Source organism: Lynx canadensis, chromosome A2 (assembly GCF_007474595.2).
Source record: "Lynx canadensis isolate LIC74 chromosome A2, mLynCan4.pri.v2, whole genome shotgun sequence".
Taxonomy (NCBI): domain Eukaryota; kingdom Metazoa; phylum Chordata; class Mammalia; order Carnivora; family Felidae; genus Lynx; species Lynx canadensis.
Genome location: NC_044304.2, coordinates 95,586,955 through 95,604,855, shown reverse-complemented (window position 1 = coordinate 95,604,855; position 17,901 = coordinate 95,586,955). Strand labels below are relative to the sequence as shown.

The window sequence follows — 17,901 nt, the reverse complement described above, 5'->3', positions numbered from 1 at the left end:
GATGCCATGGCTAATGGTGGGTCCTCTTCTTGATTTAGTGGCACCAGTTCCAAACCTGTTCCCAAGTTACCCAAGCTGGGGGGTTCACACACTGGTTTTAGTCTCCACAAGCATCCTAGAGGAAAGTATTATCCCCGTTTTACAGATGAGGAAACTAAGGCTTGATGCGAGGGGAGGGGAGCTTAAATAACAGGCCCAAGGCCACCCAGTGTGAAACCTGGAGACGTGGCAGAGCCCTCAAAAGATGGTCTGTTAAAGTTGACCTGTGAAAACAGACATTTACATATTGCATTTCTTTTGTGAATTGACTTTCCTCTTGCTTTCCCTTTCTAGTTCAGACCCTCCTGTCTTATGTCCAGAGTAGGGGAATAGGCTCCTCACGGCACCTCCCGTCCATTCTGTATGCAAAAGCATCAATAATAACATACCATTCTTTTACACATTTTCACTAGTTTCCTGACTACAAGACTCTATCCACTCCCTACACAGGCCCAGCAGTAAAACCCTTTGCAGTGTGGTCCCCTTTCGCAATGCGCCCTCTGCAGGGGTGGTTGCTGGTCCTGAGCGCTTGTTCTCTAAAGCCTCTGCTAGTGTGGCCTTCCAGGCAGATGATTCCCCAACCTCCAAGGTCAGTGTGGATGCTAGCTTCCTCCGCAGTGCTCACTCGATGCCAGTAGCACCCATGCCATCTGTAGCCCTTGCCATATACCGACCTGAGATGTGTAGGGTAGATTTCTGTTTTCTCTCCCCAGTAAAACAAGAGCACCCCGAGTCTCTGTCTTAGGTGTTTCTGTGTAACATCACCTACATGATGCCTGACACATAGTAGGGGCTTCATATTTCTTTTGTATAAATGGTAGCATTACGATGCATGTACTTTATACCATTTAAGTACTTCAGTATTTCATGTTCTACTTATTACATGTAATTATATATTATTACAATATATGTAATTATATATAAATATATAATATCTTATTAAGTGTCTTCAAGGTTATTTCCATTTTTATAGCTGTGAAGACCAAGGCCCACAACGGTTGCAAATGACCTGCCTTAGATTATATGACTAGTAAGCTATATGACTAGTAAGACTAGAAATTCAGATATAATGCTTTTTGCTCTAAATTTAGTGCTTTTTCTTTTAAATCATTAAATGGAAATTTGGAATCTCACATGCAGGTGGCTTGCTTAGGTTATATACATTTCCAAGAGAGATTTCTTTTGTGTTTCCACGTGGCAAACACTTAAATTCTTAGTGAATAACTGATAAACCACAATGGAGGATTGTAGCCTTTTCTCTAACGACTCAGGAATCAGCTTAATCAGTGAGGATGTTTTATATAACTGCTGTGCACAAAGCCAAGAGCAAAAGTCATTATACTTCATCTTCATGCCTATCTATATACACTGTTAATTCATCAAATTCATCATATACATTTTCATCAAATTCATCATATACATTTGTTAATTCATCAAATCAAGTAAAATCAACAGATTTCTCTGTGTGAGGTGCTTTGTTGGATTCCATGGAGAGTATAAACATGCCCCACATTCCTGTTTCTCTGGGAATTTATTGTCTAGCTCAATAGCACTTGACAGTTTAAAAAGCAAATCAAATATATAATGTAAAATGATAATAATATCTCTTTGCAGTTCTGTGATGGAGGAAGGGAAGAATTTATCCTGATTTTTATAAATGAAAAACTGAGGTTCAGAAAAATTGGGCCTTGGTGAGTCAATCAGCCAGTGGCCAAGATGAAATGGAGTTTAGTAGCACTGGATTAAGAGACCACACTTTGAGAAACATTGATGTGGTGGCATGAAATTAAAGTGCTGGGAGATTTAGCCAGTGGTCCAATTCTGTACCTAAGTGATGTATTAAGGAAAATGATTTGATCTATAGAATGCTTTTCTTAGGGATGAGAGAGGGTAAGAGACTTACTTATAGCCATACTTCTAGCTGTGGAACAGTGTGCTAAGGTCCATGTCTCTTGATGGTCAGCTGCTAAAAGAATTTTGGATAGAGGTGGTAAGATAGAAAACATCTTTAACTGTTTTTATTCTATTCTTCAGAGAAGTTCATTATAGACATAAGGGTATTATATTTATGAAATAATGAACCAAAAGTCTTAACACACATATGAAGATGCTGTATTGGCTAATAGGTAGGGATACTGATTTATATGTGATTCCTCTTGGATCCCTGTCCCATGATCCAAACCTACTTTTTCTGATTTCCCTAGAGTTTTATCACTGCTAAAGTATTTCTTCCTGGGAAGAATCAGTGAGTCGTTTTTAAGCTAATGGCTTTTATAGATTGCATAGTCATTTCCAGTTTAGTTTGGGTCTCACTTCTTAGTGAAAAGTCATTGAACATTTACAGACACCTGTTAATACAGTGTCCTAGGAGCCTCATATATATGAAGGAAGAGTGACTAAAGCAGGCCCCTCTTTCAGAAGACGGGGCCATAGGGTAGCGAGTGGGTAAAGATGGAGAAAGTCTTCAGGAGTTCCAAGAGACAAGGCCAGAGAGCCAGGTGGGCTTTGTCTGAGGGCATTCTAGCATAAGACTAATCTGATGGGATCAGGTCTGCATGTTAAAAAGATCAAGCTAGCCAGAGAGTAAAGGGTAGATTTGAGGAATGAGATCAGTGGGGAAACAGTACAGTACATGTAAGCAAGGATGAACACCAGCCTACTATAGTAGGGGTCTCACAGATGTAGGAATTATGTGAAAAAAAGTGACAAAACTTTACTGAGGGAGTCAGAAGAAGACTTGAATAAAAAGAGAGTCACAATATGTTGCGAAAAGGAAAGATTCAAAATTATAAAAGACTCCCCAAATTATCATTTCTTAAAAATTAGTGAAAGGTGTTTGTGGAAGGATATGAGAACTTAACAAAATGATCTTAAAATCGTTTGAGAACAATAACATGTAAGAATATCCAGGAATATTTTATAAAGAATGGAAAGAGGACACTTGCCCTACCAGATATGAACACAAATTCTAAATACTTATTAAAGGAGAGAGATACCCTGTACCCTAAACAGAGCCAAACAAATCAAAGTCCAGAAACAAGTTCAAATAATTTAGAACGTGATAAAAGTAGAATTTAAAAAGTGGGTAATTTGGGGCGCCTGGGTGGCTCAGTCGGTTAAGCGGCCGACTTCGGCTCGGGTCATGATCTCGCGGTCTGTGAGTTCGAGCCCCGCGTCGGGCTCTGTGCTGACAGCTCGGAGCCTGGAGCCTGTTTCGAATTCTGTGTCTCCCTCTCTCTGACCCTCCCCTGTTCACGCTCTGTCTCTTCTCTGTCTCAAAAATAAATAAACGTTAAAAAAAAAATTTTTTTTAAAAAAGTGGGTAATTTGATAAATTAAAACTTCTGGCCAAAGATAGTATGTAAATAAAAGAATACCACATGGCCATTAAAAATTGAGCAGTAGACAAATGGATACAGAAGTTGTGGTTTATATACACAATGGAATACTACATGGCAATGAGAAAGAATGAAATCTGGCCTTTTGTAGCAACGTGGATGGAACTGGGGAGTGTTATGCTAAGTGAAATAAGTCATACAGAGAAAGACAGATACCATATGTTTTCACTCTTATGTGGATCCTGAGAAACTTAACAGAAGACCATGGGGGAGGGGAAGGGGGGAAAAGCTAGAGAGGGAAGGAGGCAAACCATAAGAAACTCTTAAAAACTGAGAATAAACTGAGGGTTGATGGGGGCGGAGTGGGAGAGGAAAGTGGATGATGGGCATTGAGGAGGGCACCTGTTGGGTTGAGCACTGGGTGTTGTATGGAAACCAATTTGACAATAAATTTCATATTAAAAAAAACAAAAACAAATATAAAAAAAATTGAGCGGTAGACCTGTATTCATTGATGTGCAAATGAGGGTCCAGTATACATTATGTGAAAAAGGCAATTACAAAATCATGTACACTAGTATTCCATTTATAAAAGGAAAATAACTTTTTATATGAGAATACATGTACAGAAAAATTACGGAAGGAACCATCAATGTGTTAATTGATTATGATTGTCTTTGGATGGGAGAATTGTGGGTGGTATTTTTTTTCCTTGTGTTTTGGCTTTTTTAACAGAACAAATATGTTTATTATGTTAATTATGCATTACATTTCTAATGTGAAACATAGAAGGTCTTTTTATTTTGGAGAACAGTGAATAGGAGGGCGAGACCCAGTGTGAAATGCCATGGCAAGGTTAAGTGAGGAGTGGAATGTCCCATTGGTTGTGGCAAACAAGTGGTTATTGGTGATCTTGGAAGAGCTGCTGCATCTGCATTCATTGTAGTGATGTGATGTGGATGAGAATTAGGAAAATGTGCATTGCTGTGTAAAGATCCTTGTCTAAGAAAAGAAGAGGAGGGGCTCCTGGCTGGTTCAATCCATGGAACATGTGACTCTCGATCTCAGGGTTGTGAGTTCAATCTCCTCGTTGGGTGTAGAGATCTTAAAAATAAAATCTTAAAAGAAAAAGGGGGCACCTGGGTAGCTCAGTCTGACTCTTGATTTCGGCTCAGGTCATGATCTCATGGTTCACAGGATCGAGCCCCTGTGTCAAGATTCTCTCTCTGCCTCTCCTGGGATTCTCTCCCCCCACCCTCCACCCCCCACCCCCGCCCTTCCCTCACTCATTCGTAAATAAATAAATAAATAAACAAACTTAAAAAAAAAAGAAGGGGGTCGCTTGGGTTGTTTATTGGTCAAGGGACAATAGAAAGGGAAGAAGTCCCAGGTGTAGTAGGGGAATGGCTAGTAGAGCAAGGGGAGGTACTTGAATAAGCTACATTGAATGAGATCCAGAGCATAAGGAGGGAGATGAATACTGTGTAGAAGGAAGGAAACCTTTCCTACCAGAAGATAAAGAAGAAGGGTAGATGCCAGTGCTTTTAAATTTGTAGGTGGACACAGGGAGGTAATAGCATCCCCTTGATGGAATGAGTTTCTCTCTGTAGTGGAGTATAGGCTAGTGTGCTAAGAGAAGAAAGGGAGATGGTAAGTTAGGGAGACAGCAGTAAACATTCGGACTGGCCTATAAGGACAGCAAGAGAGCTTATTGGGGACCACGGGGGACTACCTGGTGGCACTATGGTAATCAGGATTTAAGACTGACTTCATATCCATAAGGGACACATACGTGATCATGCTCTACCCCTACCCCATAACAGCTGTCTGAATCACTGGTATAACAGCCAAGAAAGAGAGAGTGGTTGGGCTAACTGAGGATTAAGCTTTGTAAAGAAGATAAGATAAAATGACCAACAAGAGAGATGAGGGAATTGGCAGACCTAACACATGGTGTGTGAAGAAGTTGCTCTCCAAATTTAATTAGTTATGCTGTCTGATAAGCTTATGTAAATTTAAGTGTCATTTTGATATCCAAGTAAATGTGATTAAAGTAACTTAAACTTTTTTTATTAAAAATATTTTATGTCAGACTTGAGTAATAACACATTCCTAGTTTTAGCCATGGAAATAAATGGTAAATAATGGAATGGGGTTAATGATGTCAAAGGTCTCTGAAGTTAAGGTACTAGCTAGGGCATCCTAGCTGCATAATGTTGAAGTCATGCAGGAAAATGGTGAGTGTAGGGTAGAGAGGATGAGCCATAGTCCCTGAGGAATATGGAGGATTGATAGCAAATGATAGCGATGAAGAAGAAAATGTTGTGACAACAAATGGAAGGAGGAATAAGTCTCAGAGAGAAAAAGATAACCCCCTGGAAATGATAATTGGCAACAGGAAAAGAATGTTGATACAGGCCCCATGGTGGGGCAGGGGCAGGGTGTGGGGAGAGAGGCAGCGCACACTGGCAAAGAGGGCTCTGAATGAAAGATAGTGACCTTAACAGGTTTCAGTTGATACAATTTTAGTTAAGTTTGGTTTGTTAGAATAATTATCAACTGCAAATTACGGAAGACTCCATAGGAAAAAAAAAAAAAAAAGCTTTAAATAAGGGCATTACTGTTAAAACTACAAGACCAGAGGTGGGCAACCTCAAAGTTGTTCAGCTATTCAGCAATGTCCTAAAGACCCAGACTTTTTCTCTCATTTTCACTCTGGCATTTTATGCGTACAGATGATGTCTCCCTTTGTGCTTCAGGATGGTTGCTACAACTGCAAGTTCAGGTCCTCAAGCAGCAGCATTTAGTGTAAGATGCACGGATAGGGAGTGGGGGCTGGGAGGTGAGGAGGAAGTACAGCAAGAATTTTCTACTGTGGTCCTCTTGTAAAAGGGAAAAATACTTCCTGAAACTCTACAGCAGATTTGTCCATACGTCTCGCTGGCTAGGACTAGGTCTCATGTCTATCCCTAGATTAATTTCCAACAAATTTATGGGAATGTGATTAGCTTGGACCAATCATTCGTGGCTGGCAACCAACAATGTCTGCTACCGTAAACAAATAATAATATGCTCCACTCTGTGGAACAGAAAACCAACTTTTTGTAATACATTACCTCATTTGGAGAGGAGGGAAGTACTAAGGGAGGGGAAAATTCTCAAAAGAGGGAAATGAGAAGGAGAATGGGGAAAGATGAGAAGGTATTTTTCCAAATGCAGCCAATAGAGCATATTGTTTAAAGAAATTATAAAGAATATGTGTTGAAATGGGGATATATCCACAGTATGTGGTTAAATGTTTTTAAAAAGATTACAAAACAACGTGAATAGAACAGAAACCGTTTGGGTCATTAGTCAAAAACCTAGGCAGTTGTACTTTGTATTTTCTTATTTATGCAATGCTGATTTTTATATCCTGCTCTGAAAAAGTTATAATTAACATTGCTATTTGTAGTTTCAATTCCTGATGACTTTCCACTGTGAGTTAAAAATAACCATTGTGGTGACGTAACGATTCCTTCTTTCAAACTGTCCACTTATTTAGTCATTACATTGTCCTTCAAGTACCAACATTTCCAGGCTTGGTGAAAATTAGTTATTTTCTTCTTCCTGGTTGGTTGAAATGGATTCTTTACTTACTTCAGCATTAGCATCACTCCCAGGAATGAATAATATATGGATTCTTTTCATTCTGTCTTTAGAATACACATTTTATTAATGAAATTGGCATACAAAGCCACTTTTATTATGCTTTTATCCAGTTGCCTAGAAGCAGTAAAAATAGAAAGTCAGCACTTGAAATTAGGGGCCTTGCCTTTGTTTCTGCTGAAGAGCTGGTGAGGAGCAGTGTTGCCCTCCGTTACCCATTCCCACCATCCCTGACCCACTGGGCACAGTGGTGATGTGACGGGGAATATGAGGCAGCTTGACTGCCCTTTTCTGAAACAAAGCTCACTCATGACTCTTGCAGCTCATCTCCACCAGGTCCTCCCACTTATTGCTTGCTTTGAATTCACCAATTACATCCTTCCAGGTGGTCTGAGGTTTTAAGGAACCTGCTTTAACCCCCCTCTCTTGCTTTTTCAAAATTTGTTTTGCCCTTTGTGATTTTGGGTGAAGCATTCTTTGGGTATTCCTGAGGACCAAAACAAGAAGTAGGGGGGGGGATCTGTTTATAAAGCAGTCTTTGCAGCCCATTGTTATCGTTGTGAATTGATCAGTGAAAGCTTGAAGGAGCTTCTGTCAAGTTTTGAAGTAGAGTAAAAGGTGTGTACTGTACAGTGAGCTTGATGTGGTGACAACAGCAGATTCTCCTTGAGCACAGAAATCAGAGTGAGTGACATTGCCAGTGAGTGTATGACCTGCTGAATGATCCAGACATGGCTCTGTCATTCACTACTCCGTTGCTTATGTAGAATATTGTACCATACTTTGTAGGAGAACTGTGATTTTAAAAGATCCTGGGACTGCATCTAGCAATTCCACTTCTGGGTGTGTGTGTGTGTGTGTATCTCCCAAATAATTGAAAGCAAAGTTGCAAAGAGATATATGTATACCTGTGTTCATAGCAGCATTATTAACCGTAACCAGAAGGTGGAAACCACCCATATGTCCCTCAACACATGAATGGATAAGCAAAATGTGGAATATACATACAATGGAATATTATTCAGCCTTAAAAAAGGACATTCTGACATATGCTACAACATGGATGAATCTTGAAGACATTATGCTAAATCACAAAAATACAAATACAGTATGATTCCAGTTACATGAGGTATCTAGAGTAGTCAAATTCATAGAGTAGAAGAGTGGTTGCCAGGACCTGGAGAGAAGAGAATAATAGGGAATTGTTCAATAGGTATAGTTTAAGTTTTGCACGATGGAAAAGTTCTGGAGATTGCACAACCTTGCACAACAAGGTGAATATACTTAGTACTGAATTATATACTCAAAAATGGTTAAGATGGTAAATTTTATGTTATGCGTATTTTACCACAATTAAGAATTTTAAAATAGGGGCACCTGGGTGGCTCAGTTGGTTAAGCATCCGACTTTGGCTCAGGTCATGATCTCATGGTTTGTGAGTTCAAGCCCCACGTCAGGCTTTCTGTGGACAGTTCAGAGCCTGGAACCTATTTCAGATTCTTTGTCCCCCTCTCTCTCTCTGCCCTCCCCTGCTCATGTTCTCTCTCTCTCTCCTCAAAAATAAATAAACATTAAAAAAAAATTTAAAACCAGCATTTTAAAATACATAGTCTTAATCAGCATAAACAAAAAAGGATCCTGGGCCTAGCCTGCATTGTTGTCATTATTATTAAAGTGCTCTACTTTTTTTTTAATGTTTATTTAATTAATTTATTTTTATTTTATTTTATTTTATTTTATTTTATTTTATTTTATTTTATCTTATTTATTTTTTTGAGAGAGAGAGAGAGAGGGGCGCCTGGGTGGCGCAGTCGGTTAAGCGTCCGACTTCAGCCAGGTCACGATCTCGCGGTCCGTGAGTTCGAGCCCCGCGTCAGGCTCTGGGCTGATGGCTCAGAGCCTGGAGCCTGTTTCCGATTCTGTGTCTCCCTCTCTCTGCCCCTCCCCCGTTCATGCTCTGTCTCTCTCTGTCCCAAAAATAAATAAACGTTGAAAAAAAAAAAAAAAATTTAAAAAAAAAAAAAAAAAAGAGAGAGAGAGAGAGCACAAGCCGGGGAGGGACAGAGAGAGAGGGAGACACAGAATCCAAATTACGCTTCAGGCTCCAGGCTCTGAACTGTCAGCACAGAGCCCAATGCAAGACTTGAACTCAGGAACTGTGAGATCAGGATGCTTAACTGACCGAGCCACCCAGGCACCCCCGAAGTGCTCTACTTTCTTTGTGGCTTTCCCATCACCCTTTATATGTAGGCTGTCATGATCTTTTATTTCTATTCCTAATGCTAACCCCCTACCTTAAACCAGAATGTTGTCAGTTTAATTTAAGATACCTTTGTTGTATGTAATCCATTTTAGACTCTAGACTCCTGTAACATCCTTCATAGGAAACAAACTGGATAGGAGGCTTTTGTAGGAAACAAATCATTAGGAAGGTACTTCTATCAAAACTTGAATAACAAATTTGAAGACTGTAGTTTACACATTATAAGGAGAAAAAAATGATTATCATTGACTATAGCTCGTACATGTCTTTTTTTAGTTCTTTTTTTTTTTTAACATTCATTTATTTTTGAGAGAGAGAGAGACAGAGCATGAGCAGGGGAGGGGCAAAGAGAGAGAGGGATTCACCTGTCAGCACAGAGCCCGATACGGGGCTTGAGCTCACAAACTGCGAGATCATGATCTGAGCTGAAGCCAGACACTTAACTGAGAGGGAAAGAGGGAGAGAGAATCCAAAGCAGACTCCATACTCAGCATAGAGCTCAACATGGGGCTCGATCCCACCACCCTGGGGTCACCACCTGACCCATAATCAAGAGTCATACGCTCAACCGACTGAGCCACCCATGTGCCCCTTATTTTTAGTTTTTAGACTATTGATGTACATTTTTGTTGCTAAAATCTTGAGGATGTGACTACATCACATAGATCTATCCAAAAACCCAGAATTGTCTATTGAAAGCTGTCATTTCTGTGATTTACTATATGATATAAATTGGATGTTTTCATTATCTTTTGGAACTAATTATACTTTGTAGTTGGGAAAAAAAAAAAAAAAACCCAATGAACAATCTTTTTCCCATTAGGAAAGCTTGAGGTAACTTTTCAGCTGGCTTGTTTGTTTTGTTTGTAAAGAAATAACAGGATTAAACTTGTAGAACACCTAAAAGAAATGATTACAAGGCTTTACAGATTTGTGGTATTCAGACTAAAGTCTGGAATCTTCCTAGGGGGGTTGCCAAGGACAAAACCCCACCCAAAGTCCCTGGGAGCCAGACTTCATTCCATGATGGGGTCCTGTTGAAACATGCTTCCATGGCACGTGTTTCGGAAAGATACAGAGTGATGGCCCCAAGTGACTGTTTATCTGTCATGAGTATGACTAGATGTTTAAACCTCTTCCACCAGAATTGTGCACTGAAACGTAAAAAGGTTTTAAACCTGTGTTTAACTTAAAGAGCCTTAATTGGCAGTATCCGTAGTCTCACTGCATTGCATCATCAGGATTACTGTGAAATATTTGCGTCTTGTATAAAACAGATTAATTGAGATTAAAATCTTGAGGAGCTAATTTAAACGTATGTCTCACGATACTATAAACTGAGATAGAACAGATAATAAGCTTAAGTAGAGAATCCTTTGAAATATCTTTGATCCAAGCACTTCTTGTGATTCTGAAGTAAAGGTGTTTTTTCCTGCCTTGTTTACTGTTACAGTTTATTCATTCATATAATTCTCAGGAATTGGGACCACATCTTCTTCTTCTTTGTGACTGGAGTCCCCAACATAGCTGCATATATTTTCCCTTTGAGGTTAGGTGTTCCAGTGAATGATGGTTAAAGGTTGAGGTGGGTCCCCAAATCACACTTCTTACAAGTCTATAAAGTGTATCAACCTACCATACAGTTGAATTACTGAAGATCATGAGACTTGGGCAAAATTTTTCAGATCATTTAATTCAAAGCTCACATAGTTCAAAAAACTCTTGTAGCTGGGTATTGTAGGTTTAAAAGAAAGCCCAGTTTGCTCAACAAAAATATTTTTTAAATAGCCTAATAAAATCTGAAGAATGTTAATTCTTATGTAAAACCAACTTACCATACATCTGTAAGCATCATTTACATGGAATCAATGTTAGTGTAATTATACCGGTTGGCACTATTTAAACTATGCTGGTGGTAATAGTTATAATGGAGCAAGTCTCTTTCCTGTGCCCTAGTGTTTAAATGAAGGAGAACTAAACTCTGGGTATAAGTTCCAAAATAACACAGCTATTGGGACACCTGGGTGGCTCAGTCAGTTAAGTGTCTGACTCTTGATTTCAGCTCAGGTCATGATCTCTCAAGTTGGTGAGATGGAGCCCCGCATCAGGTTCTGTGCTGACAGCACGGAGCCTACTTGGAATTCTCTCTCTCCCTCTCTGCCCCTCCCCCACTCAGGCTTGCTCTCTCTCTCTCTCTCTCTCAAAATAAATAAATAAACTAAAAAAAAATAATAATAACCCAACTAAAACCAAATAGTAATTACTATGGCATATCCCAGGGAGGAAAATCATGTAGTCATTAAAAGTCATATTGTATTGGGGCACCTGGGTGTCTTACTTGGTTAAGCATCCAACTCTTGATTTTGGCTCAGGTCGTGATCTCACAGTTCTTGAGATCAAACCCCACATAGGGCTCTGCGCTAACAACATGGAGCCTGCTTGGGATTCTCTCTCGCCCCCTCTCTCTCTGCCTCTCTTCTCTCTTTCTCTCTCTCAAAATAAATAAATAAACATTTAAAATAAAATAAAAATGAAGAGGTTAGAGTGGGAGAGAGCCAAAGCATAAGAGACTCTTAAAAACTGAGAACAAACTGAGGGTTGATGGGCGGTGGGAGAGAGGGGAGGGTAGGTGATGGGCATTGAAGAGGGCATCTTTTGGGATGAGCACTGGGTGTTGTATGGAAACCAATTTGACAATAAATTTCATATATCAAGATAAATAAATAAATAAAAATAAAATAAAAATGATATTGAGTTAAAAAAAGATACATTGCAGAAGAATTTTGTTGAAGTGGCAAAACATTCATAATGAATTATTAAATGTTTTTAAAACAATCACAAAATAATGTGTACAGAATAATCATTTTTATTTATAAATATATTTATATATTAGTATTATTTGTATGTGCTATACATTATTTAGCACATATTTAATATGTAAATATATATTTATACCTACAAATACAATAATAGCTGTAATTTTGAAAGACAAGACAAAAATTATTTAACAGTGAAGTTTTCTCTGTTCTCTGAGTGATAGGATTTTGAGTAATTTCGATTCTTCCTCTGGATTTGTAAAAAATTTTGTTAAGTTTCTGCATTAAACATATACCAGTTTAGGAGCGCCTGGGTGGCGCAGTCGGTTAAGCGTCCGACTTCAGCCAGGTCAGGATCTCGCGGTCCGGGAGTTCGAGCCCCGCGTCGGGCTCTGGGCTGATGGCTCAGAGCCTGGAGCCTGTTTCCGATTCTGTGTCTCCCTCTCTCTCTGCCCCTCCCCCGTTCATGCTCTGTCTCTCTCTGTCCCAAAAATAAATAAACGTTGAAAAAAAAATTTTTTAAAAACAAAACAAAAAAAAACATATACCAGTTTAATAATTAAGAAAGATGTAGTATGTCCTATATAAGTGAATACACAAGTAAAAGCAATACACACTTTTTTTTATTATTAAATATAATTTATTGTCAGATTGGTTTCCATACAACACCCAATGCTCATCCCAACGGGTGCCCTCCTCAGTGTTGTTGATTTTTTTGTTTTTGTTTTTTTTTACTCTGTGGATCAGCCTTTTTATAAATTTAGATGGGCTTTATTATTAATGAGTTCAAATTTCAAAATTTTTATTCTGCTAATTGGCTGCTTAAACTGTTTGAACACGAAAAAAATGAACCAAACAGATTTATTCTTTGTGCAGTTTTACGTGGTTGATGTTCAGCATGTAAGAAGTTATAGGCGACAAGTCAGCATGGCATTACTTTAGGTTAGTCAAGCTGTTTAAACTCCAGGGCTTACAAGTCGTGTGCATACGTTTCCAGTAGTGACGGATTTGCCCCAGTAGACTTTTGTTAACATCGCACACTTCGTTTTCACACTGGAAGTGTGTGCATTGAGAGGTGTGTGACCTGCAGTGGTTCTCAGGTCTTGAAGAACTGACCCTCGACAGTGCAGTCTTCTGCAAGGGTGTTGTCCTTGAAAACTTAGAAGGTAAACCCTGCCCATTCAGAATATCCATTGAGGTGCATCAGAAAGGATTCTAGTACACCTGTCATTCATTACACACCACTGCTTAGTCCTTTGTTCACCGACCTTGTGGCACTGGCCACATTTTCTTACAGATGTTTGTGACTCTGTCTCCTCCTGGGAAATGGGACACTTTAATGACTGTCATTCATTGAATGCTTAATATGTGCCAGAACTGCACTACCCCTGTTTGCATACATTACTTCATGTAATCTCATTACATTATTTTTAAAAAGTAAGCACTGTTTTCTCTTAGTTTTATGGAATATTGAGGTTTTGGTTTTAAACAAGCCAGGATGTAAAGACAGAACCCCTAGCTCTGAAGGAAGAACCAGTACCATAACCCAATAACCAAGTATGGTCCAGCTAGTGAACAAATGTGTCCTTGCAGCCCCTGCCAGCTGTGAAGCCCATGATACTGCCTTACCATTTCTCTAACCCTTATGTGAACAAAATAATTCCATCCTCCCTTGTTTCGCACGATATATGGGGGGTAGGTCAAAGATTTCAAGGATCAAGTGCTCAGGGTCTTAAATTCCTACTTTCAGACACTGTTTCTGAGTTTTAAATCTTATAATTTACGGGTTCCAAAGTTAGAAGAAGATGTGACATTAGTTTTTTTTTCTGAATATCCCCCATTCTCCATTCCATAAGTGGTAATAGCTACCATTTATTGAATGCTTACCACTGCATTAAGTGCTTTACAAACAGTGATCCTAGAAAGTAGGCTTTGTTGCATTCTCATTTTACAGACAGGAGAATTGAGGCTCAGCAAGATTAAATGGCTTACCTGGCTTTACATGCTCATTTGATCATTGATCTAATAAAGGAGTGCACTGGGAATTTGAATTTGAACTCACTTTTTCTAGACTATAGTTTGATCAACACTATTTCTTGAATAGTGGTGTTACTTTGGGCTAATTACAAACACCTGTTTCTTGGCCTATAAAATAAGGTAATGATATTATTTACCTCAGTGTTTGGTTGTGCACTGAGTTTCTAAACAGAAAGTGTTTGGAGTGGTGGTTGACCTGTAGTGACTGCTTAGTGTTAGGTGCTATAAAAATAATAGGAATTACTGGGGCGCCTGGGTGGCTCAGTTGGTTAAGCGTCCGACTTCAGCTCAGGTCATATCTCATGGTTGGTTAGTTCGAGCCCCGCATCGGGCTGTGTGCTGACAGCTCGGAGCCTGGAGCCTGCTTCGGATTCTGTGGCTCCCTCTCTCTCTCTCTGCCCCTCCCATGCTCATGCTGTGTCTCTCAATAATAAATAAATGTTTAACAAATTTTAAATAATAGGAATTACCATTAATATTACCATTTACTGGATTTTAATTGTTGAAATAAAAAATTAAATCATATAAAAGTATATGAAGTAAAAAGTGTCTCCCTTCTTACCACCTACTTCCTCTCCCCAGCATGAACTACAGACACCAGTTTGGTATTTATCTTCCAGAATATCTCCTATGCCATCTGAACCTATTTTTAAATTTTCCTTTCATTAATTAAATACAGGCTGATGTGAAATTTTTTGTAGTGACCTTGAGAATAGTGGACTGGAGAGATGGAAAGGGAGACGAATTCATTTATTCAGCAAATACCCGTCAAGTACTTCCAACACAAAGGATTCAGTATGTTAAATTTATTGTGACAGTTTATTGATTTTCTTTTTTGTTTGTTTGTTTTATTTAGGATATGATGTTTCAGCTTCTCCGAGGTCTGGACTTTCTTCATTCTCACCGAGTAGTGCATCGTGATCTAAAACCGCAGAACATTCTGGTGACCAGCAGCGGACAAATAAAACTGGCTGACTTTGGCCTTGCCCGCATCTACAGTTTTCAGATGGCTCTTACCTCAGTGGTGAGTAAGAAAGTGCTATTCTTTCATTAGGTTTGTTTCCTCTTTTAAATGATGAACTTCCCCATACCATGTCCCTAATATTATTACTGCCCATGGTCACTTGGGGGACAGAATGGAGCCTGGGTGGCTCAGTCAGTTGAGTGTCTGACTTCAGCTCAGGTCATGACCTCACAGTTCATGAGTTTGAGCCCCACGTCAGGCTCTGTGCTGACAGCTCAGAGCCTGGAGCCTGCCTCAGATTCTGTGTCTCCCTCTCTCTCTCTCTGTTCTCTCCCACTGTGCTCTGTCTCTCTCTCAAAAATAAACAAACATTAAAATAAATAAACAAACAAACAGGGCTAGGAAGAAAGGGTTTTGCTTACAACTACAGACATATCCAGGCTGGGCTTGCCATGGATAGGACCTGTTGCAAAAATAGTCTGTTACATTGTAGCCGCTAGAAAAGACTCAGTTACAGGTTTCCAAATGTTTTTTGCCATAACCACTATTTCCAGAGCTGCATATGCAAAGTCTGGGGAAATACAGCTCAAGGGTTAGGGAAGAAGGGCGTCAGGAACATTGACCTGTCTGTAGTGACCTGGTTTGAGAAACAGCTAGGTACCTGCAAAGGTGTGTGAAGGTGTTCTTCTGGAGCTGTGTTGCTGTGAAGATACTAAATTTATAGTAAACTTGGATAGCCCATGAACAAGCAGCACCCCACACCCCACACCCCACACTCCACACCCCACACTGGGGGAAGCCTTCATCCAAGCCAAAATACAAAGAGCAAACCCAAGGCCCTATGTTGGCAGAGAATGACAGTTACGGTATCCTGTTTATTTGGTCTCATTCAGACACAAAACCATAATAAGCTACTGACTTCGGTTACCTTCTATTTCTCCTTCTAGTTCATTGTTTCTGAGATGAATTTTTGTGAAATTCTGCACCCAGAGTATAAAAAGAGCCCAGAAGTAGGCACCAGTAACTCTTACCTTTGAAAGACCTGTTTTACATACAGTGAATTCATGCAGAGATACAAAAAGCCAAGGAATGTCCCTTTACTGTGCCGCTTATTTGGGATAGGAGTTTGATGCTGAGCATCCCTTGGGATCCGTGAACACTATAAAAATTGCCCTCGAAGCATTAGATTAAGCCTTAAGAGAAGGAATCCTCTTGGGTCAGTATGTCATTTTTCACCTGGTCCATCTTTAGCCTCGAAGTGATTCTTAGTCAGGGGCAGCACTGCCCTGGGTGGAGGGCACAGCTGAGAAATGGATGGCAGCATCTTTGGTCATCTTAATGACTTGGGGAATGGCAGTGGCCACAAGGAGGCTGGTATTCTGCCTACCAAAGAATTGTTTACTGAAATTCCAGTAATGCCTCAACTGAGAAATAAACAGCAGGGGAGTTGGAAATTTTCTAAGAGAGATAATTTGTCTTAGAACAACATTCAGTTTACAAAAGTATTCCATTTCCTCACCTCCAAAATATGGATACTACAACCTGGACACTTAAGACCACGTACTTTCGCAACTTTCGCAACATTGTGTACTTTACCTAGGGCCGTCAGAAGTTTTACAGAGGATTCCTTGGAGTGTGTCACCATTGTTAAAAGAGAAATCATACTTGTTTTCTCTTTGCCCATCACTTTTGAGAAGACAAGGCACAAGATGGTATTTAAAGGATACGCCTCAGCTTTGGGCTGGGTCAAGGGAGCCCTTGTATTCTTACATAATCACAGCAGAAATGCTGAGTATGTGTGTTTCCTCACTGGGAAGGGTTAGGTAGGCTGCGAGCTTCCTTAGAATGTAGTTGCAGTCCCTGAGGAAAAGCTTAAATAGGCTTTGTGATCCCTGTGGTCATCAGAGGTAGCAGATGGAAGGAACTGATCTTAGGTACATTAATTGAGGGAAAGATGAGCCATAACTGAGACAGACGCTTTATTTTGATCACCCCCAAATGGGCACAAAGAATCACAAATAAAAACAGGAAACTCAGTTGGTTTTGTTTTGTTTTTGTTTCTTTTTTGCTTATTAAATTTGAGGAATGATAGCCCAGCTTGTGCGTAACATCAATTAACATTCCATTCTTGCTGACAGTGGATATGTTCAGACAGGAAAATGTAGACAAATTATTTCATAGAGAAAAGGGGAAAGGCAGTCATAAATACCTGATTTTTCAGTGTCTAGTTTGTACTGCATACTCTATTTCTTATAGTGACATAAAGTAAAAAATTGTAGCAACCAGGAAAGACACTGGGAACAGATTTGACTTTTTTTGCAAGAATGATAGCTGGAATTTCATGCCAGTAATAAAGCTTATGAGTCCTAAAGGTCACTGCATTTAAAACTTTTCCCATTGTTTTGTGTTTTTCGATTTAGGGAAAATCCACTTAGTATCGTGATGCATGTAGTTTACGTACAAATGGCGATGTATAAAGACTTAGAAGCACAGTTTTTCAGACTGAACTGGTATTTATTTTTAGAATTTCTTGAAGAGAAAAAGACTGCACTCCACTTCCTGGAAATACACATTTTTTAGTGGGCTATGTCATACCGGACCTGGGAATCAACTTAATCTGTGGAATGTTAAAGGAATTACAAGTTAACTGATTCGAAACTGACATCTTACAGCCATGAGAAATGCTTATCTATTAGTCATCTTCCAAACCCTGACTCAAATGTCCCCTTCTGGTACTCCCTACAGAAATCAATCCCACCTTCGTCCCTCAGTGTTTCCAGAGTAACATCTTATTAA

General features: G+C 39.5%; 1 protein-coding gene across 2 annotated transcripts in view; it reads left to right on the top strand.

Moving 5' to 3' along the window:
• The window catches only part of CDK6 (cyclin dependent kinase 6), a 253,055-nt gene that overhangs the window by 105,532 nt on the left and 129,622 nt on the right, over positions 1 to 17,901 (top strand). For both annotated transcript variants that reach the window (XM_030307954.2, XM_030307955.1), the window contains exon 4: positions 14,998 to 15,165. In XM_030307954.2, coding sequence (XP_030163814.1) covers positions 14,998 to 15,165 — 168 coding nt within the window. The remainder of the gene's footprint in view (positions 1 to 14,997; positions 15,166 to 17,901) is intronic.